The sequence below is a fragment of the Equus przewalskii genome, chromosome 14 (assembly GCF_037783145.1).
Source record: "Equus przewalskii isolate Varuska chromosome 14, EquPr2, whole genome shotgun sequence".
In the NCBI taxonomy this organism is placed as follows: domain Eukaryota; kingdom Metazoa; phylum Chordata; class Mammalia; order Perissodactyla; family Equidae; genus Equus; species Equus przewalskii.
Genome location: NC_091844.1, coordinates 8,179,839 through 8,202,428, shown reverse-complemented (window position 1 = coordinate 8,202,428; position 22,590 = coordinate 8,179,839). Strand labels below are relative to the sequence as shown.

The window sequence follows — 22,590 nt, the reverse complement described above, 5'->3', positions numbered from 1 at the left end:
TGACAGCGAGGGTTTGAAAGAAGGTAAAGATCAGGTTACTGGAAGGTTATTATCAGGGTGGTAAAGGGACCCTCGTTGCAGCGAGGTGGAAAGTTTGACAACACTGTTGCCATCAGTGATGTGGAAAATGGGAAACGAATTTAATGAACCCAGTGGTCTGCCTAAGAGTTGGGCCTCTTCTCACTGCCTATCCTATGAGAGGAGCAGCTGGAACTAAAGAATGATGGCTGAGTTTGCGCACACACGTGCGCACACACATACACACACACTCAATGTTTACTTATCTATGTATGGAAAACCGTGAGTCCATGCTGATCCACCCCATCCCGATCCAACCCCCAACGCATTCTAGCCTCTCCCTTTGTAACCCATGCAGTGGGAAACCAGCCTTCCCCTTTCCTTCCTGGTTCCGGTTTTGATAATTCCTCCCTCCCTTGTAAAATCTTCCCATCTCCGTGGGGTTGTGATGGCCCCACCAACTCACCACCTGCTTTTGTCTTACTCTTCCACTAACTTTTGTTGTTGGTGCTGTCAAGTGGATTCCGACTCCTAGCGCCCCTGTGGACAGCAGAGCAGGACCCTGCCTGGTCTTCTGGCGCCATCTGCTCCCCTTCTGGAGCTCTATCAGACACTCCACTGCCATTCACAGGGTTTTCATGGACAATTTTTTCAGAAGTGGATGGCCAGGTCCCTCTTCCTGGTCTGTCTCAGTCTGGAGGCTCTGCTGAAACCTGTCCACCATGGGTGACCCTGCTGGTGTTTGAAATACCAGTGGCAGGGCTTTCAGCATCATAGCAACACGCAGCTGCCACGGTATGACAACTGACAGATGGGTGGTGTGGTTCCCTGACTGGGACTGAACCCAGGCTGCCGTGGTGAGAGCGCCGAATCGTAAACACTAGACCCCCAGGGCTGGCTCCACTAATCTAGACAAGTGTCAACCTACTTGCTTTCCTGTGAGGATACCCACCACTCCTTGCCCCAGCTCTGACCTTCCCCTCCAGGCTGCCCCCTGAATGGACACCCTCCTCATCCACGGAGACAGACGCTAACACCCCTGAAAGACCACCCCTCCATGCACACCCCCCTCACCTGTGCCAGCTCCGACCCCCACAGTGCGCCATCCTCTCACTCCTTCTGACCTCTACAGCAGTGATTTTTAAACTTTAGCATGCATGCTAAGTTCCTGGGACATGCTGTTAAGATTTAAACCGTCTTATCTTCAGAGAATTCGATTCAGTAAGCAGGTCACGGGTGTGCCCAGACAGCCGTGTCTGCGCATGCATCCTAAGTGGTTCAGATGCAGGGGTGAGAGGACCCCACTGAGTCTGCTCTTTCACTCCTGGCTCTGTGCTCTGCTTAGAGTGGACACTGGAAAGTATTTGTTGTGTATTCCGTTTCAAGGCAGGGCACTGTCAAAGGTTGGAAGCATGCAAGGAGTAGTGCCTGGAGCCCCTCAACGTGGGGTGCTCTCCAAGACGGTGTCAGCCACTTGCCTAGCCTCTGCTGCCACCTCGAGCAGCCCAGACAGCTAGTAGGAGGTTGGCAGTGCTGCCACCCAGACCCTTACTGTCATCACCTCAGAGGCATCAAAATGACACAGCCCTGACCTCTGCCTTTCATTACTGTATATTTCTGGGCAAACCAACTCGAAAACACATACAAACCTTGAAAACATGGCTTGCTTGGCAAATTCTACTTCTTCTGGAGACACTGCAATCATCTGGCCAGTGAGCGTTAACCGGGCACATCGGGGATCTTCTGGGTCAACGATATTTTTTCTGCATTCAAAGAACATTTTTCATATATTAAATGACTACGGAACATCAGCCTGAAATAGGAAGGATTTTATTAAAAATTAAAAATAGCAGTCACATTGCTGGTTATATCATTCAGATTTTTACACTGTCTGTAATTACGTTAAAATCCTCTGACATGGGCAGTGTGAGAGGTGTGTCTGGGTAAGTTTGATGTCAGTCTGCATCCTCGGGGCAGTGGATAGCATCTGAAGCACCTCAGTCAAGACTGCAAATGCCGGGGCTAGCTAGCAAGATCCCAGTCAGGAGCCGCTGTCCACAATCATGTTGCTGCTCTGCACACCTCCAGGGGGCACCACTCGCTTCAAGACAATAGGAATGGTGCTCCTGGAGTAATGCAATGCATCTGCCTGGATCCAGTGGTGACCGAGATAAAGGCTTTCAGATATCACCATCAGAATATGGAGGTTCCTTACTTAACATAAAGAATGTTAGAAATAAGAACAGTAATGTGACTGTATCTGTGACTGCTTGCTGATAAGCGCTTCCATGGTCGCAGAATTCTTCTAAGACTTGCTTTCATTGTAAGAGTTGCCTGGCAGTGGGGGTGTGGGAAAGGGAGCTTTAAGGTCTCCCCTAACTCTAATCATGTGAGGCTACCTGTTTCTGGAAGAAGCATAAACAGGAGAATCTGATTCTTCAGATGTTCAGATGGTGGCTTCATCTAAAGTGCCAAGAGAAAACACTCCTTGGTCACAGCTGGTGCATTTTGCAAGCTCTCTCCGTAAGTGTTTGGGAAGGTGGTTCAAAGACGGGGGCAACACAATGATAATGCTAGTCACTTGCATTCATATAGTGCCATTCGCTGCTATAATCGGATTTGTTAACTTTTATCCAAAGCACCTTTGGACAGTACCTCATTTTGTTTGATCTTCATGACAACCCTAGGAGGTAGGTGTTATTATTAACCTCATTTTAGAGATAAGGGAAACGAGACCCACATGGGTTAACTGACTTGCCCAGGGCCATGGAGATCGCAGGGAAGCAGCCAGGCCTGTCAGACCCAGGGCCTCTGGTCTCAAGCAGGAAGGCAAGCTGCCTTTCAACCTGTCACGTGTATCCGGGCACATCCCAGACTTACCCTCTCCTTCAGCTCCCAGATCCTATGGGTCCTCAAGGTTTATGGACTCTCTGTCTTATTATCTAATTGTGGACTTTTTAATATCATACCCAGAACATTTTCTCAAAACCTTGCCTTGGGGGTAAAAAAAAAAAAAAATGCTAGCACATGGGCAAAAAAGACTACATGTAAAGATATTTGTTACAGCATTGTTTGTGATGGCAAAGATTGGAAGTAACCAAATGCTTAGCAGTGGGGGAACACAAACAAGTTAAGTTTTATCAATACTAAGAAATACAACCTTTAAAAAGAATGAGATATAGTTAAAGGTGTCCGTGATAAAGATATAAGTAAAAATAACCCAATTAAACAATGGAGCAAAGACTTTAACAGACACCTCACCAACGAAGATATACAGGTGGCAAACAAGCGTATGAAAAGATGCTCCACACCAAAGGTCATGATGGAAAGGCAAATGAAAACAATGAGACTCCACAATACACCTATTAGCATGGAAAAAATCCAGAACACTGACAACACCAAATGCTGGCAAGGATGTGGAGCAACAGGAACTCTCATTCATTGTTCATGGGAATGCAAAACGGTTCAGCCACGTTGAAAAGCAGTCTAGCTGTTTCTTACAAACTAAACACACTCTTACTATATGATCCAGCAATCGTGCTCCTTGGTACTTACCCAAAGGAGTTGAAAACTATGTCCACACAAAAACGTGCACACGGATGTTTATATCAGCTTTATTCATAATTGCCAAAACTGGAAGCAACCAAGGTGTCCTTCAGTAGGTGAATGGATAAATACACTGTCGTACATCTAGACAATGGAATATTGTTCAGTGCTAAAAAGGAATGAGCTATCAAGCTATGAAAATACAGGGAGGAAACTTAAATGCATATTACTAAGTGAAAGAAGCCAATCTGAAAAGGCTACATAATGTAAGATTCCAAATATATGTCATTCTGGAAAAGGCAAGACTATGGAGACAATAAAAAGATCAGTGGTTGCCAGGAGTGTGCGTGCGTGTGTGGGTGCTGTTGGGAGAGAAGACTGGGCAGAGCAGAGAGATTTAGGGCAGTGAAAACACTGTGCGATACTATAATGATGGATACATGTCATCAAACATTTGTCCAAACCCATTAAATGTACGACACCATGAGGGAACCCTTAGGTAAACTGTGGACTTTGGGTGATTATGATGAGTCACTGTAGGTTTATCCTTGGTAAAAAAAGGTACCATGCTGGTGAGCAATGTTCATAATGGGGGAGGCTATGCATGTGGGGGCTTAGGTGGTATATGGGAAATCTCTGTACCTTCCTCTCCATTTTATTGTAAACCTTAAACTGCTGAAAAAAATAAAGTGTTAAAAAAAAGACATCAGTAAAAATAGTTAGCTGAAAAACAGTATGTGCAGTATGATCCCATTAAAAACAACCCTAAAGGCCAGCCCCACGGCCTAGCGGTTAAGTTTGGTGCACTCTGCTTTAGTGGCTTGGGTTCGGTTCCTGGATGCAGACCTACGTCACTTGTCAGCCACACTGTGGCAGCACCTCACATACAAAATAGAGGAAGACTGGCACAGATGTTAGCTCAGGGTGAAACTTCCTCAGTAAAAAACACACAAAAAACCCTAAAACTTCAGATATGTTTATACATGCTTAGAAAAAGTTCTGGAAGGATATATCCCAAGGCTATAACTCTGGTTCTATCAGGAGAAAGGGATTTATGGGGATTTAGGTGTGGGGTGAGGAGTCCCTTTTTATTTTATATGCTTCTATAGTCTTGGAATAATACAATGATTTTTGTACTAATTTCATTATTCAAAGAAAAAGAAAGCATAAACTAGCCCATGGTGCCCCCGAGAAGGTGCCTCCTTGGTGGCAGAGATGAGTGAAAGGGGACCTTTCTGAAATTTTGTTTTGGGGTCTCAGAATTTAATCTTATGGAAAAGACTGTTCACATGGTCTAAAGAGTTGTCAATCCTGACACAGATCAACAGGACTGTCATATGGAAAACCTCCTTTACCATCATGTGGGAATTTCCTTAGTCCTGTGCTGCATCACTTCTTTCCTGGGGCCTGTATCTTTCTCTTTCTTCCTCATTTTGGTAAGGTAGTTCTGCCAAAAACATACACGTTTCCTGAGGAGAGGTAGATGGCAAATAAAATTCCTTGAGGTTTTATGTCTGAGGATATGACCGGTTTACCCTCATTCTTGTGTGAGAGTTTGGCTGGGTATTGAATGCTATGTTTGAAATGATTTCCACAAACACTGTTGAAGGCATTGCTTGATGCCAGTGCTGCCCTTGAACAGTCGAAATGCGCTGCAATTCTCTTCTTTGCTCTTTTGTATGGGAACTTCCCTTTGCCCCTCTGAAAACTTTCATAAACTAATCTTTACCTACGATTTCCTGAAATTTCATGATAATGCGCTTTGATACAGGCTTTAAAAAAAATCCAGGGGCTGACCCCGTGGCCGAGTGGTTAAGTTCACGCGCTCCACTGCAGGCGGCCCAGTGTTTCGTTGGTTCGAATCCTGGGCGCGGACATGGCACTGCTCATCAAACCACGTGGAGGCAGCATCCCACATGCCACAACTAGAAGGATCCACAATGAAGAATACACAACTATGTACCGGGGGGCTTTGGGGAGAAAAAGGAAAAAAAATAAAATCTTTAAAAAAAAAAATCCATTGTTTTGGGTTTTGGGTTGTCTTCAACCTGGAGACTCATGTCTTTTGGTTCTGGGGAATTTTTCTTCAATTATATCTTTGATCATTTTTTCCTTTCATTTTCTCAATTCACTTTTTCTGGAATTATGTTACTTGACTGTTGGACCTTTTGGATCAGCCCTTTAATTTTCTTATTGTTTCTCTCACATGTTTCATCTGTGTTTTTTTAATCCTACTTTTTGGGAAATTACTTCAAATCTACCTTCTAATGCTTTGAGTTTTTTATTTCTGCTATCATATTTTTAATTTTTAAGAGCTCTTTTTCCGTCGTGAGTGTTTTTATTTTAAAGCCTATCCTTCTGCAATATACTGTCTTCTGTCCTGAAAAATTCCTTCCTTTTCTCTGTCTTGTTTTAGGTCTCCCTGAGTTACTTTTATCTGTTTGTTTTGCATGGGAGAGACTTTCTTGAAGGATTGGTTCTCCTTGGCTATCATAGTTAAAATGTGGCACTCCAAAGCTGACTGGGAATTCTGATGGCATAGGTATGGCTTTTAACCCGTGGACTTCACCGTAGGGTGGTCAGGTTTGGTGGTTTTGTTTAGGGACCCTTAACTATTGGTATCTGTATGTTTTTTCCTCCTGGGCTGTTCAGTATCTCTGGGGAAATTCAGACAAAGCCTGTTAAAGATGACCTCAGTCCAAAATTCACAGGAAGGAGCAAGAGCCAGTAGAAAGAGCAAATATCAGAAATAGATGCCCAAGACATATATCTAATTGATTATAAGATAAAAATATCTAAAATGAATAAGGTCTCTCAGTCTTTAACGAGAGTGTAGCTCTTCGGGGGTCTGTTTTATATGGGGATCTTACTTCTAACTCTTCACCTCACTCAGCCCAAGATACTGTTTCTTTTTCCTCCTTGTACGAAGATCCAAGCCTCTAATTGTCCCAGACTGAGAAATCCCACTAGAGAAGGCCTGGTTCTGGTTTTTCGCTTCATCTTCATTCCTGACCCCTGGGGATTTCCTTTTGTGTCCTATGAGCATGCATTGAAAAGAACGGTTATCTTCCTATTGTTTTTTAGATTGATGAAGTCCATTTTAAACTTTAAACAATGAGTTTTTTTCTGTTTTTAGATTATAAACATAGTCAATTTCCATGTAGAAGATTTGGAGACTATAAAAATACACATTAGCAAAGAAAAATGAGTGTTTTTTAATAAACTTGGAATTATAGCATATTTAGAACTTTTATCTTATTTTTTCCACTTAATAATACAATTGTGAATATTTTATATTGAGAAGTATACGTTTTGAAATCTATTTATGGACAAAATTCTCAGCTGCAGCTCCACTCAAACATTTTTCTACCCTTCCTGAGCACTCAGTATATGGAAGCGGCCTGAAAGCTGGGCTCTGATGTTGAGTCGTTTTACTTTGTATTTTTGAGAGCTGTGCTGAGTGGCTGAGCAACGGGAAGAGCAAGTGTCCAGTCCCAGTGCCACTGTTACCAAGTGACCTGAGACCGGAATGCCGGAGCCTCAGTTTCCTCACCTGTAAACTGAGGGTGTTAATCTCCTGCCTGCCTTCTTCAAAGTTCTCATGTATGGAAAAGCGCCCTGAACCTCATAAAGAAGTCATGAACGGTGTTATTTTATGTGTAAAGCTTCTGTTCTAACCTGCAGGCCTTCGTGAAATTACAGTACGTTAACGTGAGCAGGTTAGAGACAGAGAAGCGCTTTTCTTGAAGTAGACTGAATGTTTCTCTCCTCTTTCAGTCTCTTGCCTTGAAGGGTTTTTCTGGCAGGGCATTTCATTATCTGAGGCTAGGGGAGAAAGCTTTATGATGGATTGTTTGCCAGCAGCAGAGGAGAGAAGGCTCTTGCATTTCTCTTTTGCTAGAGGCCAGTTCTAGTCAGGAATAAGTTCTGATCGGCTCTGCATAATCCATATAGTTGAGCATTCTGATATATGGATACTGGTAGGTGCGGAAGGACGTGAAAGGCACGTAGAGTGGGGGTTAAGATTATGGGCTCTGAGTCAGCCTCCTGGATTTGAATCCTGGCTGTGACTCGACCTCTCTGAGCCTCAGTTTCCTCATACGTAAAAAACAGACACAAATAGGTCCTGCCTCATTGGTTGGTGCTGGTGGGGGGTGTGGGGCAGACTTCTTGCCCCTGCTGATGAGGGGGGCTCCACTAGCCTAACACTCTTGACTCTTTCCACTACGAAGGCTTAAATTAATCGCTGAATTAGGAAGAAGACACTGGACGCGTGTAGCTTAGTCCCATCTCCCAGCAGGGAGTACAGTCTATTCTAGTCTTCCCCCCAGGAATTAAAAAGAGGCCTGGCACAGCTCAGGGAGGCCTAGGGTGCACTGCTGCCCGGGACCAGTGTGCAGGCCTGTCTAATTCTGGAGTTTCCTTGTCTACACTCTCCATGTTGGCTTTATCAACGTTAAAGGTGATATTTGCCATTTCCTCTGCTTTACTCTTTTCTTTTATTTCTCAGATGGTATATCAGGCAGACTATGGCCTGATGGCCAAATGGGGCCTGCCACCTGCTTTTCTTTGGCCTGAGATGCCAGAATGGAGTTTACACTTTTAAATGGTTGAGAAAAATCAAAAGAATTATGACAAGTGAAAACTATATGAAGTTCAAATTTCAGTGTGCATAAATAAACTTTTATTGGAACACAGCCACATTCATTTATTAGCATATTGTCTATAGAGCTACAAAGGCAGAGTTGAGTAGTTGTGACAGAAACTGTATGGCCTACAGCACCTAAAAAATTGACAATCTGTCCTTTACAGAAAAAATTTGCCAGCCCCTGGTTTAGATCGTGGAACTGGAAGAAGGATGCTGTTCACTGGGCCCTCTTGAGCTCTACATGAGGATTACATGCACGAATTCACATAAAGTGATGAGAGCAGTGCCTGGCACATAGCAAGCGCTCATATAGTGATGCTGTTGCTGCTGCTGCTGAATTGTTATGGGGGCCTGGAAGGGTGGAGTGGCTGGAGAGTTCTGGGATTTTACAGTCTCAACTGGTGGTGGTATCCATCATGAAACATCAAAAAGATCGTTATGGACTGAATTGTGCACCCCTCAAATTCAAATGCTGAAGCGCTAACTGCCATTGTGACTGTATTGGGAGACAGAGTCCTTAGAGAAGTAATTAAGGTTAATTAACTAAGGTCAACGAGGTCATAAGGGTGGTGTCCTAACCCAGTAGGACTGGTGTCTGTATAAGAAGAGAGGGACAGCAGGGAAGTATGCACAGCAGAGAGGCCGTGTGAGACACAGCAAGGCGGAGGCCATCTGCAGACCAAGGAGAGAGGCCTCAAGAGAAACCAACCCTGCTGACCCTTAGTCCTGGACTTCTGGCCTCCAGAATGTTGAGAAAATAAATTTCTGTTGTTTCATCCCCCTGGTCTGCCGCCTTTTGTTACGGCAGCCGAGCTATCACAAAGACAGGCAGGACTGAATGGTGATTCTGAAAAGGTGAGCATCAAAAGCCTCCCCCGCCTCTCTGGCTAAGTTTGCTGCAGAGGTCGGTGCTATGGTGGTGGAAGGGATTAAGTTAGCAGGGTAGTGGGTATTACATAATGTAGTGGGGAGTTAATTTATAAAATCTTGAAAGTGTTTTTTTTCAGGCTTAAAATGGAGACTATGTTTATGGCAGATCCTCTTCCTGTATTGGGAGCTGTAGCATCTAAGGAGCCCAGAAATTGTGGGAAAGACGCACTCTATCTGGTTTCCAGACGCACTGCATATTTTTACCATTCTAATAATATGATGTCCACCAGCATTATGGTAAGAGCTGGCCCCATTGTAAGCAGACTTTGACAGTTTCTGGGTGGGCTGTGCAAGTCATTTCAAATCTGCCTAGCTAGCTATCTATTCATTTGTTTAGTTTCATAATTTGATTTTTGCTTGAGAAAATGTATAATTTTTTTCCTTTTTGAAATCAGCTATGATTATTTAACATTTATATATCTTCCCATATTTTAAGGCATCTGACTTATTTAATCCTTGTAGCATCCCTGTGATGTGCGTCACACACCATTATCTCCTGGTGCACAGTGAAGGCATAACTCAGCAGACCTGGGTTGCTCAAACCCTGCACATTCCAAAGAAACGCCTATTTTCAGGAGGGCTGGCCCTTGACTGGCTCCAGGAAGATAACCTCTGAACCCTTGAAATACCCTGCTTCCTAAGAGTGTTTTTGTATGCCTGAGGCCCTGGGCCACACTGAATCAACTTGACCTCTTGGGGCCCAGGGGCTGAGTGGCTAAGATCAGTCATGTGGACACTGGAGTGCCCATGTGACTGAATCACAGTAAAAACTCTGGAAACCAAGGCTCAGGTGAGCTTCTTTGGTTGGCAATACTTTGCATGTGTTGTCACACAATGTTGCAGGGAGAATTAAGTGTGTCCTCATTCAGTTGCACTGGGAGGGGACATCCGGAAGCTTCTGCCTGGTTTCTCTTGGACTTTGCCCCATGCACCTTTTCCCTTTGATAATCTTGATCTGTATCCTGTCACTGTAATAAGCCATGAGCTCCTGAGTCCTGTGAGTCCTTCCAGCGAATCACTGAGCCTGAGGGTGGTCTTGGGCTGGCCAAGCAAATTCTCGCAGATCCTCTTTTCACAGATGGTATATATCATAAAATGGCCGCTTGGAGGCATGATTCATTAAAACTCATTCTCATCCATTATTACATTAAAATCTTGAGAAAGGTACATTTGTTAAGCAAAACATGTTTTGCTTAGACCTAAGGAACTTGTTTTCACCTGCCCAGAAGTTTTTCCTTATTACACATCCTGTTGAGTCGTAACAAGAGAAATAGTGGACATGCCCACATATTCAGGTAAATCGTTTCATGTGAGAACATTGTGTACCATTTGAAAGTGTTATAATAGGTTGTTTTTTTTTGACACTGCAAAAGTGTAGTTGCTGAATTGTGAATTTTTCTTATGGGTTCAGATGAAAGACTCATGGGGTGCAATCTACATAATAATTATAAAAACTAAGTCTATATTGAATTTTGTAAAATAATCTGAAGGGGATAGGAGAAAAGAAGTAAAGATAGTAAACAGGAACTAAATTTACATATACTGGAGGAGACTGTCATCAGTTGTACCCAATTTACTTGTTCACTATTAAAGCTAATTTCTTCACAAAACTGCTCTGACACGAAAGCAATGAATTCAGCACTCATACGTAAGTCGTTATAGAACAACACATTACATTTAAATCAGGAGCGTTTTGCTTCTCCACTGGTGGTTATTATGTAGACTAGAAAGGAGATTATACATTTAAATAGGTCAATAAAAAACTTTCCATTTACACAGTGGGCAACCCAGCTAAACTCAGTATAACTTCCTTCTCACCTGTGGTAGGTGGGATAATGGCCCCCGAAAGATGTCCCCGTGCTAATTGCTGGAACATGTGACTGTGTTACCTCACATGGCGAGGAGGAAATAAGACTGCTAATCAGCTAACTTTGCACATAGAGATTACCCTGGATTATCCAGTCGGGCCCAATGCAATCACGGGGTCTTACAAGTGGCAGAGGGAGGCAAAAGAGAGTATTGGAGTGACGTGATGTGAGAAAGAGTCAACTGGCCATAGCAGGCTTTGAATATGAAAGGGAGCATGAGCCAAGGAATGCAGGCAGCTTCTAGAAGCTGGAAAAGGCAGGAACCTGGTTTTTCCCCTGGAGCCTCTGGAAAGGAACCCAGTCCGCCTCCACCTTGGTTTTAGCCCAGTGACTCCTGTTTGGGATGTCTGACCTCCAGAACTATAACATAATACACTTGCATTGTTTTAGACCACTGAGTCGTGGTAATTCGTTACAGTAGCAAGGGGAAACTACTGTACCATCTGAAGGAAGGTGGCCTGCAATCCCGCCTTAGTCACGTGAGTGCGAGGCACTGTGGTTATTGGCAGCTGCTGCTCCCAGCATGGTCAGCAAATTCGCTGCTGACCAGGAAGGAGGATACCGTGTACCCTGGGGACCCTGACTGATGGCTTTCGATTTCTGAGAGCCCACTTTGCTGAGCAGGGCCTGTAAACGACATTCTCCCTCCTCTTGGCGATGTACTTCGCATATTGTTTAGGCATCCACTTCCCCCTCACTCAGCTTCAGGGAACCTTAGTCCATCCCCAGGTCTTGAGGGCTGGGACTGCTACACCAACCAGCACATTCTATCCCCTGGCCACAGTGAAGGATTCAGGGATTGGCACAAGAGCAAGTTTGGTCATGAAAGCCTAAGGAGCTACTTGCTGGGCACTTCTCAAATGGCAACCTTTGGAGTCTACTGGAGAGATGCTCCCTTTTGCTGGACATAAACAGGGAGCATGTGTACCTGGAAGTCGCCGGCACCACAAGGCTCACAAGCAGGGCTGTTCTTAAGATGAAGCAGACACGGAGAAGGCAGGGAGGAGAGACGGGAAAACCACATTTTGGCTGACATTGCAGAGCCCCTAAGAAAAGCCCACCACTGGAACTTCAAATATGTGAACAAGTTTCTTTAACTCTCTAAGCACATCTGAGCTTATTTTTCTTTTTCTTGCAACTGAGAGGTTCCACACTACCAGAAGAGCTTCCAGTTTCTGTCTCTGCTCAGAATGGATCGCGGCATGCCCACCTCATGTTGGATGGTATTAATAGTGATCCACAAAATATTCTAATGCAGGCAGTAAAGTCATGATGGAGCTATGTAAAGTGAGGACATGGTTCCCATATGCATGTGTTTCCATTAACCCAGTATCATGCAAAGCAAAGATGACCTGTATTTAAAAAATATTCACAAATGTATACATTTCCTTGAGGTAAGACTACCTCCACCATTTACCTGGAAGCAGTTTTCCATGGGTCTCTTGTGTTCCTGAACACCTTGTGAGTAGAGGACTAGCTCCCTTTGTTCTGGACCAACTTTTCCCAAACAGCCTTGGAAGATAGAGAGAGTGCCTCCCTCTGGGGCCAAGGGGAGGTTGTTTACTATCCAGTAGGGTGAAGACACTGTCTCCCTCTGGAGGCAGGCAGGCTTGCTTCCTGGCATCGCCATGGGGGAATCAGGGCTCGAGGGAACCCTGCCACAAGATGTGGATCCTCTGGCTCCTGCTATTGCCGTGAGTTAAAGTCCTTTGTCTCTGACCCAGGAGTCTTGTGTTTTCTGCAGCAGGCTGACCGGTTAGTTAGAACTAACAAGGCTAACGTTTGCAAACAAGGAAAATCTTACATTTTTCTCACAATTCTCAACACCATGTAAAAACATTAAATTTCTTTACTTTTGGCTAGAATTGGATCACTTTGGAATCGGCGAGGCGAAAATAATTATGCTGATCAGAAGCTCTGATTTGCATTTTTACATATCTTTGAGTAATAAAAATAGAGGAATAAATCATTTTCAAGGGTTATCTGTTTTTTAGACAAAAATGTTTCTTATGACATGAATTATAAAGCAAAATGATGAAAAGATACCTTGCCGGTGCAGTTTGGAATCCATTGGTGGCATTGCTCTCTCTGGATTAGTCCAGGGCCTTTCTGGTCCACCCCCAGCCTGGGAAGGTGGGCAGGACTGACACAAAAAGAATTCCCTGTTCGCCCACTTGCACCTCCCCTGGGTCCCTCCGCGTTCCTCTCCTTTCCATTTAGCACTCTGCACAGGCCCCCTGGTCTGACACATCATCTGCTATTTCCTGACCTTTGACTCTAGCTGAACTCCATTCCTTGGCTCTTGATGGAGCAAGAAAAAAAAATCAGTATTACAGGAACAATAACTGACTGCAGCTGTTTTTGAATTTGCGCATCTGTACGTGATTAGGGTAGAGGTGGTGGCGGTGGTGGCAGCAAATTCATCTCAGGAAAAGCTGGCCTTCTGTTTAGGAAAGCACTTTAAGGAGTCCTGATTATGAAGGCACAGCCCCCTCCACAGGGCACCAGGCCAGTGTTTGGGAGGAGAGGAAGGGAGTTAAGTGTGTGCAGTACTGCAAATGGTTCCTCCTCGATCTTACTGCGTTCTGGACACAGAATGGTTTTGTTTGTTTGGGGAGGTTGCTGAGACTCAGGGAAGAAAGGCACAGGGAGGAGACGTGGAGTGTAGGGGAGATGCCCAGCAGGCTGGCAGGAGGCTGGAAATAGGGAACGAGGTGCCCTCCATCCCTGAAATGAGGAGTGGCCAGTGGCTGGGGCCGGGATGTCACATGATGTGGTTTGTGTCCTATGCTGTTCCAGGAGTTGCCAGATTTAGTAGATAAAAATACAGGATGCTCAGTTAAATGTGACTTTTAGATAAACAACAACTCTTTTTTTCAGTATAATATGTCCCAGACAATATTTGGGACATACTTACACTAAAAGAGTATTTGCTTATCTGAAATTCAGATTTAACTGGACACCCCGTGTTTTATCTGACAGCTCTAGCTGTACGCCCTCCCTACGATTATCCCTGGCCCTAGTAAAAGTCTGTTACAGCCAGGGTCCCTGTGTGGCAGAGGAGAGGAGCCGCCAGATGTGGTGATAAGACATCCAGAGGTGACTGAGGAGAGTGGGAGGGAGAGGCAGGGGTGACAGTCACCACCTGAAGCAGAATCTCTTCCTGGGAATCCTTGGCAAGGTTTGGGCGGGCTTGCTGCCACCTGCAGTTGCTGAGAGCTTAGTTATTTTATTCGTGTTTTGCTGGACAGTGTGACCCTAGGGACTGAGAGCCTGGGCTGCACTGTTTCCAACTCTTTTTCAGGCCAGGGGACATTCTTTTGGGCATTTCTCCCTTTCCACCTGTCCTTGGGACCTGCCACCTGTGCCCTGCCAGTGACCCAAGAGGACTCCAGTCTTAAGGGCAGGACCAGAACAGATTTGCTCAGATGGCCACCTGGAGAGCCCAGAGGATGACTCACCTGCTTGAGGACCCTGGCAGAGAGTGGCGGGAGCTGTCCTGGAACCACCCTCCGCCCTCCTGGTCCCCGGCTGCATTCATTACATCTCACCACTGCTGTCTGTGTTGCTCTGCGGGGTGAATGCTGGCACACCCAGCCTGGAACTTCTTTTCAACCTTTCATCTTAATTTTTCCTATAACACAGTCTAATATGGTATGTGGCAGTTTAAGCCAGGGGAATCAGGGACCAAAATGTTAAAAGGGTCTGTTCTTGGGGAGTAGGCTTCATGCCCACAGGCATGGACCCATGAGGCAGTACTGTCCTGAGGCCTGGACCCCATTATATTGGGGTTCTAGAATGCTGCTAAATAAGGATAATGGTCAGCCATAGCATTTTGTGCGTAAAAAAGTGGACTCGATGACCTGGGCCAGTTATAACGGAAACACTAAGACAGTGATTGTGCCCTCAAATTATTTCCAATTAAATGAGAAGACTGCCTCCCAAATATTTAACCTCCCTTGAGATAAGCAATCCTCTTTGCTACAATTTCTTTTATAGCCACATTTTTATGAGCTACAATTTTCTAAGAGCTTCACAAGGGATGCATTTTTCTAATAAACATACATGCAACCTTCCCGAACACTTTACGTCTTGTTGGTTGGTATATTTAAAGGTCTGTCCTATTTTTATGCATTTGCATTCAGTGGTAAAGAAAAATGTTAGAGAAAAGAATATATTATGTTCTTTTAGGATTTAGGAAGTTAAGTCAATATACATAGATACCAAGCAAATGACAGTAAAGTTTGATTCTTTAAAATATAGAAAGAAATTTGTTTTATGCCATCCCTGAGTGACAGGGATACAATTTCCATACACTGGACCGCCCAGTCCTGTGATGGGTGAAATCCCCATCCGTGTACAGTGGTTCTCAACCAGGAGAGGTTTCTTCCCCATAAAAGGCAATTGGAAATCTATGGAGCATTTTTTAGTTGTCACAACGACTGGACTGGGGGCTCTACTTGCATTTACTGGGCAGGGGCCAGGACTTCTAAATGTCCTGCAATGCATGGGACTGTCTTGCACAATGAGCGGTCCCACCCAAAATGCCAACAGACCCCACTGAGCCATGCTACTAGCTTCATCTCTCTGATGCATCCACCAGGTAGTAAATGAAGGCCAGTCAGTGTAGATGAGAGTTTCTTAACCTCGGCACTATTGACACTTGAGGCTGGATAATCCTTTGTGATGGGAGCTTTCCTGTGCACTGTAGATATTTAGCAGCATCCCCGAGCTCTACCCGTGAGATTGCAGTGGCACCCCTGCCCCAAGTTGTAATAACCAAAAATGTCTCCAGGCATTGCCAAATGTCTCTGGGGCAGGCGTTCTCCCACCTTCCCTTTGAGACCCAGTGGTGCAGACATAGGTAAATTTACAGGCTTGGTGGAGGGAGAGGAGAGAGTTCCCTGTATGGTTTCATACTTGATTTAAGAAATGTGGGTGTCATCTGCAGCTGAGAGAGAGTGGAGAGGGATGAGTAGGTTTGGCCTGAAAGAAAAGGGAGTAGGCAGGACCCTGAGGGTGGGAAAGGGACCTTCCTGGGGAAATGAAGGATTTCTAGCATGGGAGGATTTTGCTCCAGAATTTAAAGTGTAAGTGTCAGCCTGGCCATGTGGTTTGTCCCTGCAGTGCTGAGCTGTCTGGGTGCAGGATCAGAAGAGGAGGAAACAGGGTTTAATGGGGTTGGGTGTAGCCAGGCAGGAGCTCCAGAGAGAGAGGAGAAGAGGTGCCGGGAGTCTTGGGGTGATTATAAAGATAGACCATGGAGTCTAACCTGGGCAAAGAGAAAGAGCCAGGAGGTGCTGACGGGTGGTGAGACAATGATGGGGGCAAAGGGTTGGTGGGCTCCTGTGATCCACGCATCTCGCAGAGGGGTTGCTCAGGCAAGAAGGGGATGAGGCAGGATGCCGAGAATGGAGATTCGGATGTGGCACATATGCTACTAAATCTGGGGTGTGACCGTGGAAGTGGGTGGTGAAAACGTGGCTGGAGCAGCTCGTGTGTAGGATGGGCCATCCACATGATGCTGACAGTTAGAAGGAGAGGGTAGCAGCGGAGAGGAAAACGGGGAGACCTCTGTAGCTTCCACTTGCCAGTTTTACCACTGTCCTCCAGGGAAAGCCCAGAGCAGGCTCCCCTTCTCTGGGCTAGCCTTTCAGACAGCTGCAGGAAGCACTTGAGGCTGTGGTTTTTTCCCCCAGTCTGGCTGCTTTTAGACGTCCTAGTTTGTCAATATCCCTGATATCTATGGTATCCAGAGAGGACCTCACTGTTCCGGCAGAAGGTACGCAAAGTGGAAGAAGTACGTCACGTTCATCATCCTGTACTCCATCTTTCTAGGGAAGCATGTATGTTATGCTATGTTACGTTTTTTTCATTTCATGTCATTTTAAATTTAATTTTAAATTTAATTTTACTTTATGGCATACCAGTATAATGCCTCATACTATCCCAATTAATTTTTTCCCAGTTTTGTCCTTCCTTCTTGGCACCATTTTCCTGGTTATGGCTTTGGTTTCTCTTGACAATTTTTCTATGTCTCCCAAGCAGGATTCATTACATCAAGCTCCAAATCTGTTCACCCTCAGAACCCTTCCACTGGCTCCCAGGTTCCCAGCACTTTCCAGGAGATGGTGAATGGTCAAGGAACCAGAAACATCCTACTTAGCATTCAGATTAAACATCAGCCTACTAATCAACCCCTTTTGGGCATTCAACCAATTGTTCATCCATCCACAGTTTCACATTCTTTGTGAAATTAGGTGTAAGAGAAACAAACAGATATAAATCTACCCAGCATTACCATCCCTTGGGTCATATTATATATTATTCTACCTTGTCGATGAGGACATCACAGGCTTTCTCTCAAAAGCCTCAGGGAAATCCACCTACAGTGAGTAGACAAGTTTCCCGATTTATCACCTTAGTAAATCTACCAAAGAAAGGACGGACTTTTGGACATGCCATCCTCCCCACCCAACATTGCCTGTAGGTGCTCACTTCTTCCTATTTTAAGGGGCATACAACATTTTTTAAACAGTCTGTTCCAGAATAACTACAGAAGTTATCTGTGTTCCTCTACAGACCTTCCAAGCCTCCGTTTTTTGAGACTCTGAACAAATTTGTCCATTTTCACGCTGTTGGTGCCTTTTCCACTCCTCCTCAGATCTATGTTCTTATCTGTGGAGTCTCTGAGTTTCTTGGAATGAAACTTGTGTGGTTCAGAAGCCTTGGCCACATGTATTTAAAGGAAAGAATGCGCCATTACTTTTCTCTCACGCAGTGTCAAGTCTTGTGACCCCAGCCGACCACGCACAAAGGGACAGGGAAAGTTGGTCCACTTTCAGGCAGCAGAAGGGCAGGGATGCTAACAACAGTCCACACTCACAGCCACGCCATCATTTAGCAGGACAGGTCAATGTAGAACCCTTTTCTCTGCGGTTTTCACAGTTCTCTATCATTTTGATATACTGCCAATATATTAAAATTTATATTTATCAATTGAATCTCATGTATTTGAGCCATTTTAATACCTATATTTTAAAAACAACTATATTATAAATAAGTACAATCACGACTCCCCCAAAATACCAAAGAGAGCTTTAGCATATATTGGAATAAATTACAATGTTTCTATCTACACTTGCAAATGCATTTAAACTGGTACATCCATCTGTGGTTGGTTGAATAACGCCCAAAGATGTCCACGTCCTAATCCCCAGAGCGTGTGAATGCTACCTTCTACGGGAAAAGGGACTTTGCAGATGTGATTAAATTAAGGAGCTTGAGATGGGAAGATTAGCCTGGATTATCTGGTGGGTCCAATGTAATCCCAAGTGTCCTTGTGGAGGGAGGCAGGAGGTCAGAGCAGAAGGATATAGGACAATGGAAACGACAGGTTAGAGTGATGTAAGGAAGGGGTCATGTGCCAAGGAATGCAGGTGGCCTCTAGGAGCTGAAAAAGGCAAGGAAATAAATTCTCCTCTCAGAGCCTCCAGAAGGAACCAGCCCTGCCAACACCTTGTAGTCATTTCAGACTTCTGACCTCCAGAAGAGTAACAGAATTTGTGCTGTTCTAAGCCACAAAATTTGTGGCAATTTGTTACAGCAGCAATAGAAAACTAATATACCCTCCCTCACGGCCCAACTCAAAAACTCCAGGTATTCCACCAATAAATCTTTAGCCCCACACCACATTGAAGACTCTGCTAGTCACTGGGGCTGGTGGAGATCGGGAAGGGCACAGTCCTGGCCCCAGGGAGCTTGCACTCCAGCAGGGGAGGCAGATGTCAGACAGCTGGCTGTACAGTTAGTGCTGTATCCACCTGACATTCTGACATAGAAGCCTGCCTATGTTCTGAGAGTCAGGAAAGGCTGAAATGTGGAAACGAGTGGGAATTAGGTAAAGAGGGGGCAGGGAAGGTATTCTAGACAGAAGGGACAGCAAGAATGAAGGTCCCCAGGCAGAAAAAAGCCAAAAGACCACTGGGAGCAGGACAAAGGTATGTCGGGGGTTAATGTAAGAGAGACCAGAACTGCCAAGGAGTGGACCACGGAGACCTTGTATGGCCATGGGAAGATTCTCAGATTTCATCCTAAGAACAATGGGAAAGCACTGAAGAATGCTAAGCAGGGTAGTGGATGATGAGATGTGCATTTTGAAACGATCTCTCTGGCTGTAGGACAGAGAGTGGGTTGGAAAGGGGCAGGCAGGAATCCAGGGAGACTGGTCAGGAGTCTTTAAAGAGCACCGGTGTGCAACAGTGGGAGCCTGGGCCAGGCGGCGGGGAGGAGCAAGCTGGAGAGAAGTCACCAGCTGAGGGAGAGGTTTGGGAGGCAGACCAGTTGAACCTTGCTGCCTGGTTGTGAGGTGTGAGGGAGAAGGAGCTGAGGGTGGCACCCAAGGGTCTGCTCCAAAAGGCCCAGGAAGAGGAGCCCTCTGGAAGAGGAGGAAGAGGCGAGCTTGAGGAATCCTTGAGATGTTCAGTTAGAGATGTCAGCTGGATTTGGGGTCTGGAGCTCAGATGAGAGGTGTCAGCTGGGAAGACAAGTTTGGGAGTCCCTGGCACACAGCGGTATTCGGGAGTGGATGAGATAGAGAGGGAAGAGTACGTAAAAGGAGGAGATGCACAGGCTCATGCATGAGAGTTTCTCCCCCTCCACCAGCTGTCTCCAGGCCAATGTCTCCCAGAGGTTTAACACGCTCAGCTTGTAATACAAGTATTTCCGTGTGTGTCTTACGTCCTTTTCCTCTTCTCAAAGGGAAATACTGTCATCTTTCACCTTTACCCCTGCAGTGCTTGGCATGGTTCCTCACACAGCAGAGGCTCAGTCACTACCTGTTGAAGGGAATGCCTTGCTGCAATAGGCTGCCTACATGTATCTGTCCGAATGCATTTAAAACAAGCTTCCTGCTCTGCCTCTATTGCAGTGCAACTCATACGACGGAAATTGTATTCGAACCACTTGAAACAACTTAAAAATATTTCTGTGTTTTGCAGGTTTGGCAGCTTCTGCATCAGTTCTCTCTGGAAGGTGGTTGGGGATGTACAATAGTACCTCTCTCATGAGGCTCTTGGAAGGGCCACACGGGTTATATATGTCAATTGCTTAGAACACTGCTCAGCACAAAAGAAGAGGTAGATAAATGATTGCTGTTAGACTTGCGAGGCATACAGTGTAGACAGGGCGCTGCCACCTTTCCCCTCCTTTTCCTGTGTCTGCCTCCTCCAGTTCTGCACAAAGGAAACACCTGTTCATGACAATAGCTTCCACTTATTAGTACTGACCGTGTGCTGGGAACTTTACACACACTGAAACATTTCACTCCCACAGCATGCTGGTGAGTGCTGTTATTCCATCTTAGGGTAAGGGAACTGAAGCTCAGACAAGTTAAGCAAGTGGTGCAAGGCCAGGCAGATATTAATTGGTGGGCTGAGGATTCAAATCGATGACCTGCAAATCAGAACCTCTTTCCTCTAACATAATAGTTCTCAAATTTATGTGTGCTTTACGAATTCTGAGATTGTTCCTTGGCAATGCAGCTTCCAAGCCCCCCATCTTCAGAGACTGCTGGAGCCCAGGAGTCTGCATTTGACAAGCAAACCTGGTGGCTCTCCCGGTTTCAGGCCGCTCCCCAGGAATGACTTAGTCACACTGTGGCCCACCAGAGGGTTCTGGAATCAAACCTCGGTCATGTTCCCAGGCCCAGAGATGGCAGCCAGATTGGGGCTGTGAGGCCACAGGGTCACTCTGGAGTCCTCCTGGCTTATAACCCCCCGATCTGGTGATCTTCTGGGATGGGGGCTGGTGGGGTGCTCTGGCCGCTCCTCGCCTGCAGTGCTGGCCTCCGACTTGATGCCGCCCCCAAACTACTTCCAAGACTCCATTCAAGCCCCCTCTGCCCTCGGCTGGCACTACCAGGATGCTGTCCTCGCAGGTAGGGCTTGCTGCTCAGCTCTGGCCCCCGTGCTTCTAGATCCACCACGGCTCCCTCACCTCAACCTGAATGATATATGTCAAAAATAGGACAGCAGCTCCCTTTAGAGGCAGACATGGACCAAAGGAGCGCTCAGAGCATCCCTTGCTTTCTTCCTTATCCTGCATTACATGGATCTGGGAGTTGTCTCTCTAGTCTAATATGTAACACACACTTTATCTAGTGACACCATCCCTGCATTGCATATTCAGCTGTCCCTTCCAAAATCCCACTGTTTACCTTGCTTAGAGATGTGCAGCAAACAATGAATTAAAAAGGGAAGCTGCCTGGCCCTCCAGCGCTTCATTCACTGGGGGGGAAAGAACGTAGCTACAGGGAGCGCAGAGGCCAGAGGGGTCAGAGCTGTCTGCAGAGACCATGCTGTGGAGAGTGGATAGTTATGGAGACCAAATACGAGACCATCCATTTTTCTCTTCCTGTTCTCAGCCCCTCCTTTCCCTAATCTATAAAATGGAAGCCGGGAGTGGATGGCCAGGACCCTTCCAGCCTGTAGGTACTTCTAAGGACACTGGAGTCTTGTCACATTTTAAGGTAAAGCTTTGCTGCTTCGTGAATCACATTTGCCTGCGGTCCAGTTAGCCGCAGCTACGCCTGCTCGGTAGAGACCTCAAAGAGAAAAGGGCAGAAAGAAGTGGCGAGTGAACCAGGATCACCAAGTGGGGAGCATGCAAACACCCCACTGTCCTGACAGACCAGGGGGACCAGCGGGCTTCTCAGAGGGAGAGGCCTGGGACTGCGCAGTCCCAGGGGGCTGAGACCTGGGCAGACAGAAGATGAAATGCATCCTGGGGAACAAACTGGTAATTACTGGGACTAGAAAATCTGAACACAGCCTTAACATGGGAACAAAAGGGTGGAGAAAGGAAGGAAATTTCAGGTTAGTGTCTTATTTTTCAAGGACAGGTCAGGTCGAGTTGGATGAGATGGAAATGATGGATTGGTGGATGGATAGACAGTTGAGAACTGAAGATGCTGAGAAGGTGGAAATCACAGCCACAATGGGGAATCCTACTCATCTCCCCTCTTGTGGAGAGGCAAGGTTTTAACAGTCAGGGGCCCTTAGACATATGCTCGTGTGTCAGGTCTTGCTGTCTCGGGCCACACGACTGGTGACAAATAAGCAGAGAAAAGCCTTTGCCTTTAAGTCTTAACTATGCAGGCCTGGCATATAGTGAGTACTCAATAAATATCATTTGAAGGAAAAAAATTCTTATTTTCATCACAATATTTAGTATGTCCCTTTGTACACAGTATGCTTACGTAAATTCATGTTTAATTGAATTTTTTATCACTATCTCCTCATTTGTCTTACATTATTAGAATAACAGCTTTCCTTCCCAAATTCCTTTGTAATCCAATTAATTAAAATATTTTTTTCTTGGTCAGACATTTTCTTACCATTTCTACACCCTAGATAATTTAGGTACACTTCTGTGTTATCTTAGGAAAGTTACTTCAGTTATGTGCTTTTCTGATGGGGGAGGCCCAACTTATAAAAGCAAAAGGACATCGACCAAGAATATATATGATTGAAATGTCAAAATTGCATCTTTAGTTTTTCTGTTTCTTCCAGTGACAAAAGA

General features: G+C 45.5%; 1 protein-coding gene across 4 annotated transcripts in view; it reads right to left on the bottom strand.

Moving 5' to 3' along the window:
- Window positions 1-22,590, bottom strand: part of CREG2 (cellular repressor of E1A stimulated genes 2) — a 52,111-nt gene that overhangs the window by 11,322 nt on the left and 18,199 nt on the right. For all 4 annotated transcript variants that reach the window (XR_011526325.1, XM_070573464.1, XM_070573466.1 and 1 more), the window contains exon 3: window positions 1,668-1,781. Coding sequence is in view for 3 of the 4 variants with exons in the window: in XM_070573464.1 (XP_070429565.1) it covers window positions 1,668-1,781 (114 nt within the window). In the remaining variant the exon portion in view is untranslated. The remainder of the gene's footprint in view (window positions 1-1,667; window positions 1,782-22,590) is intronic.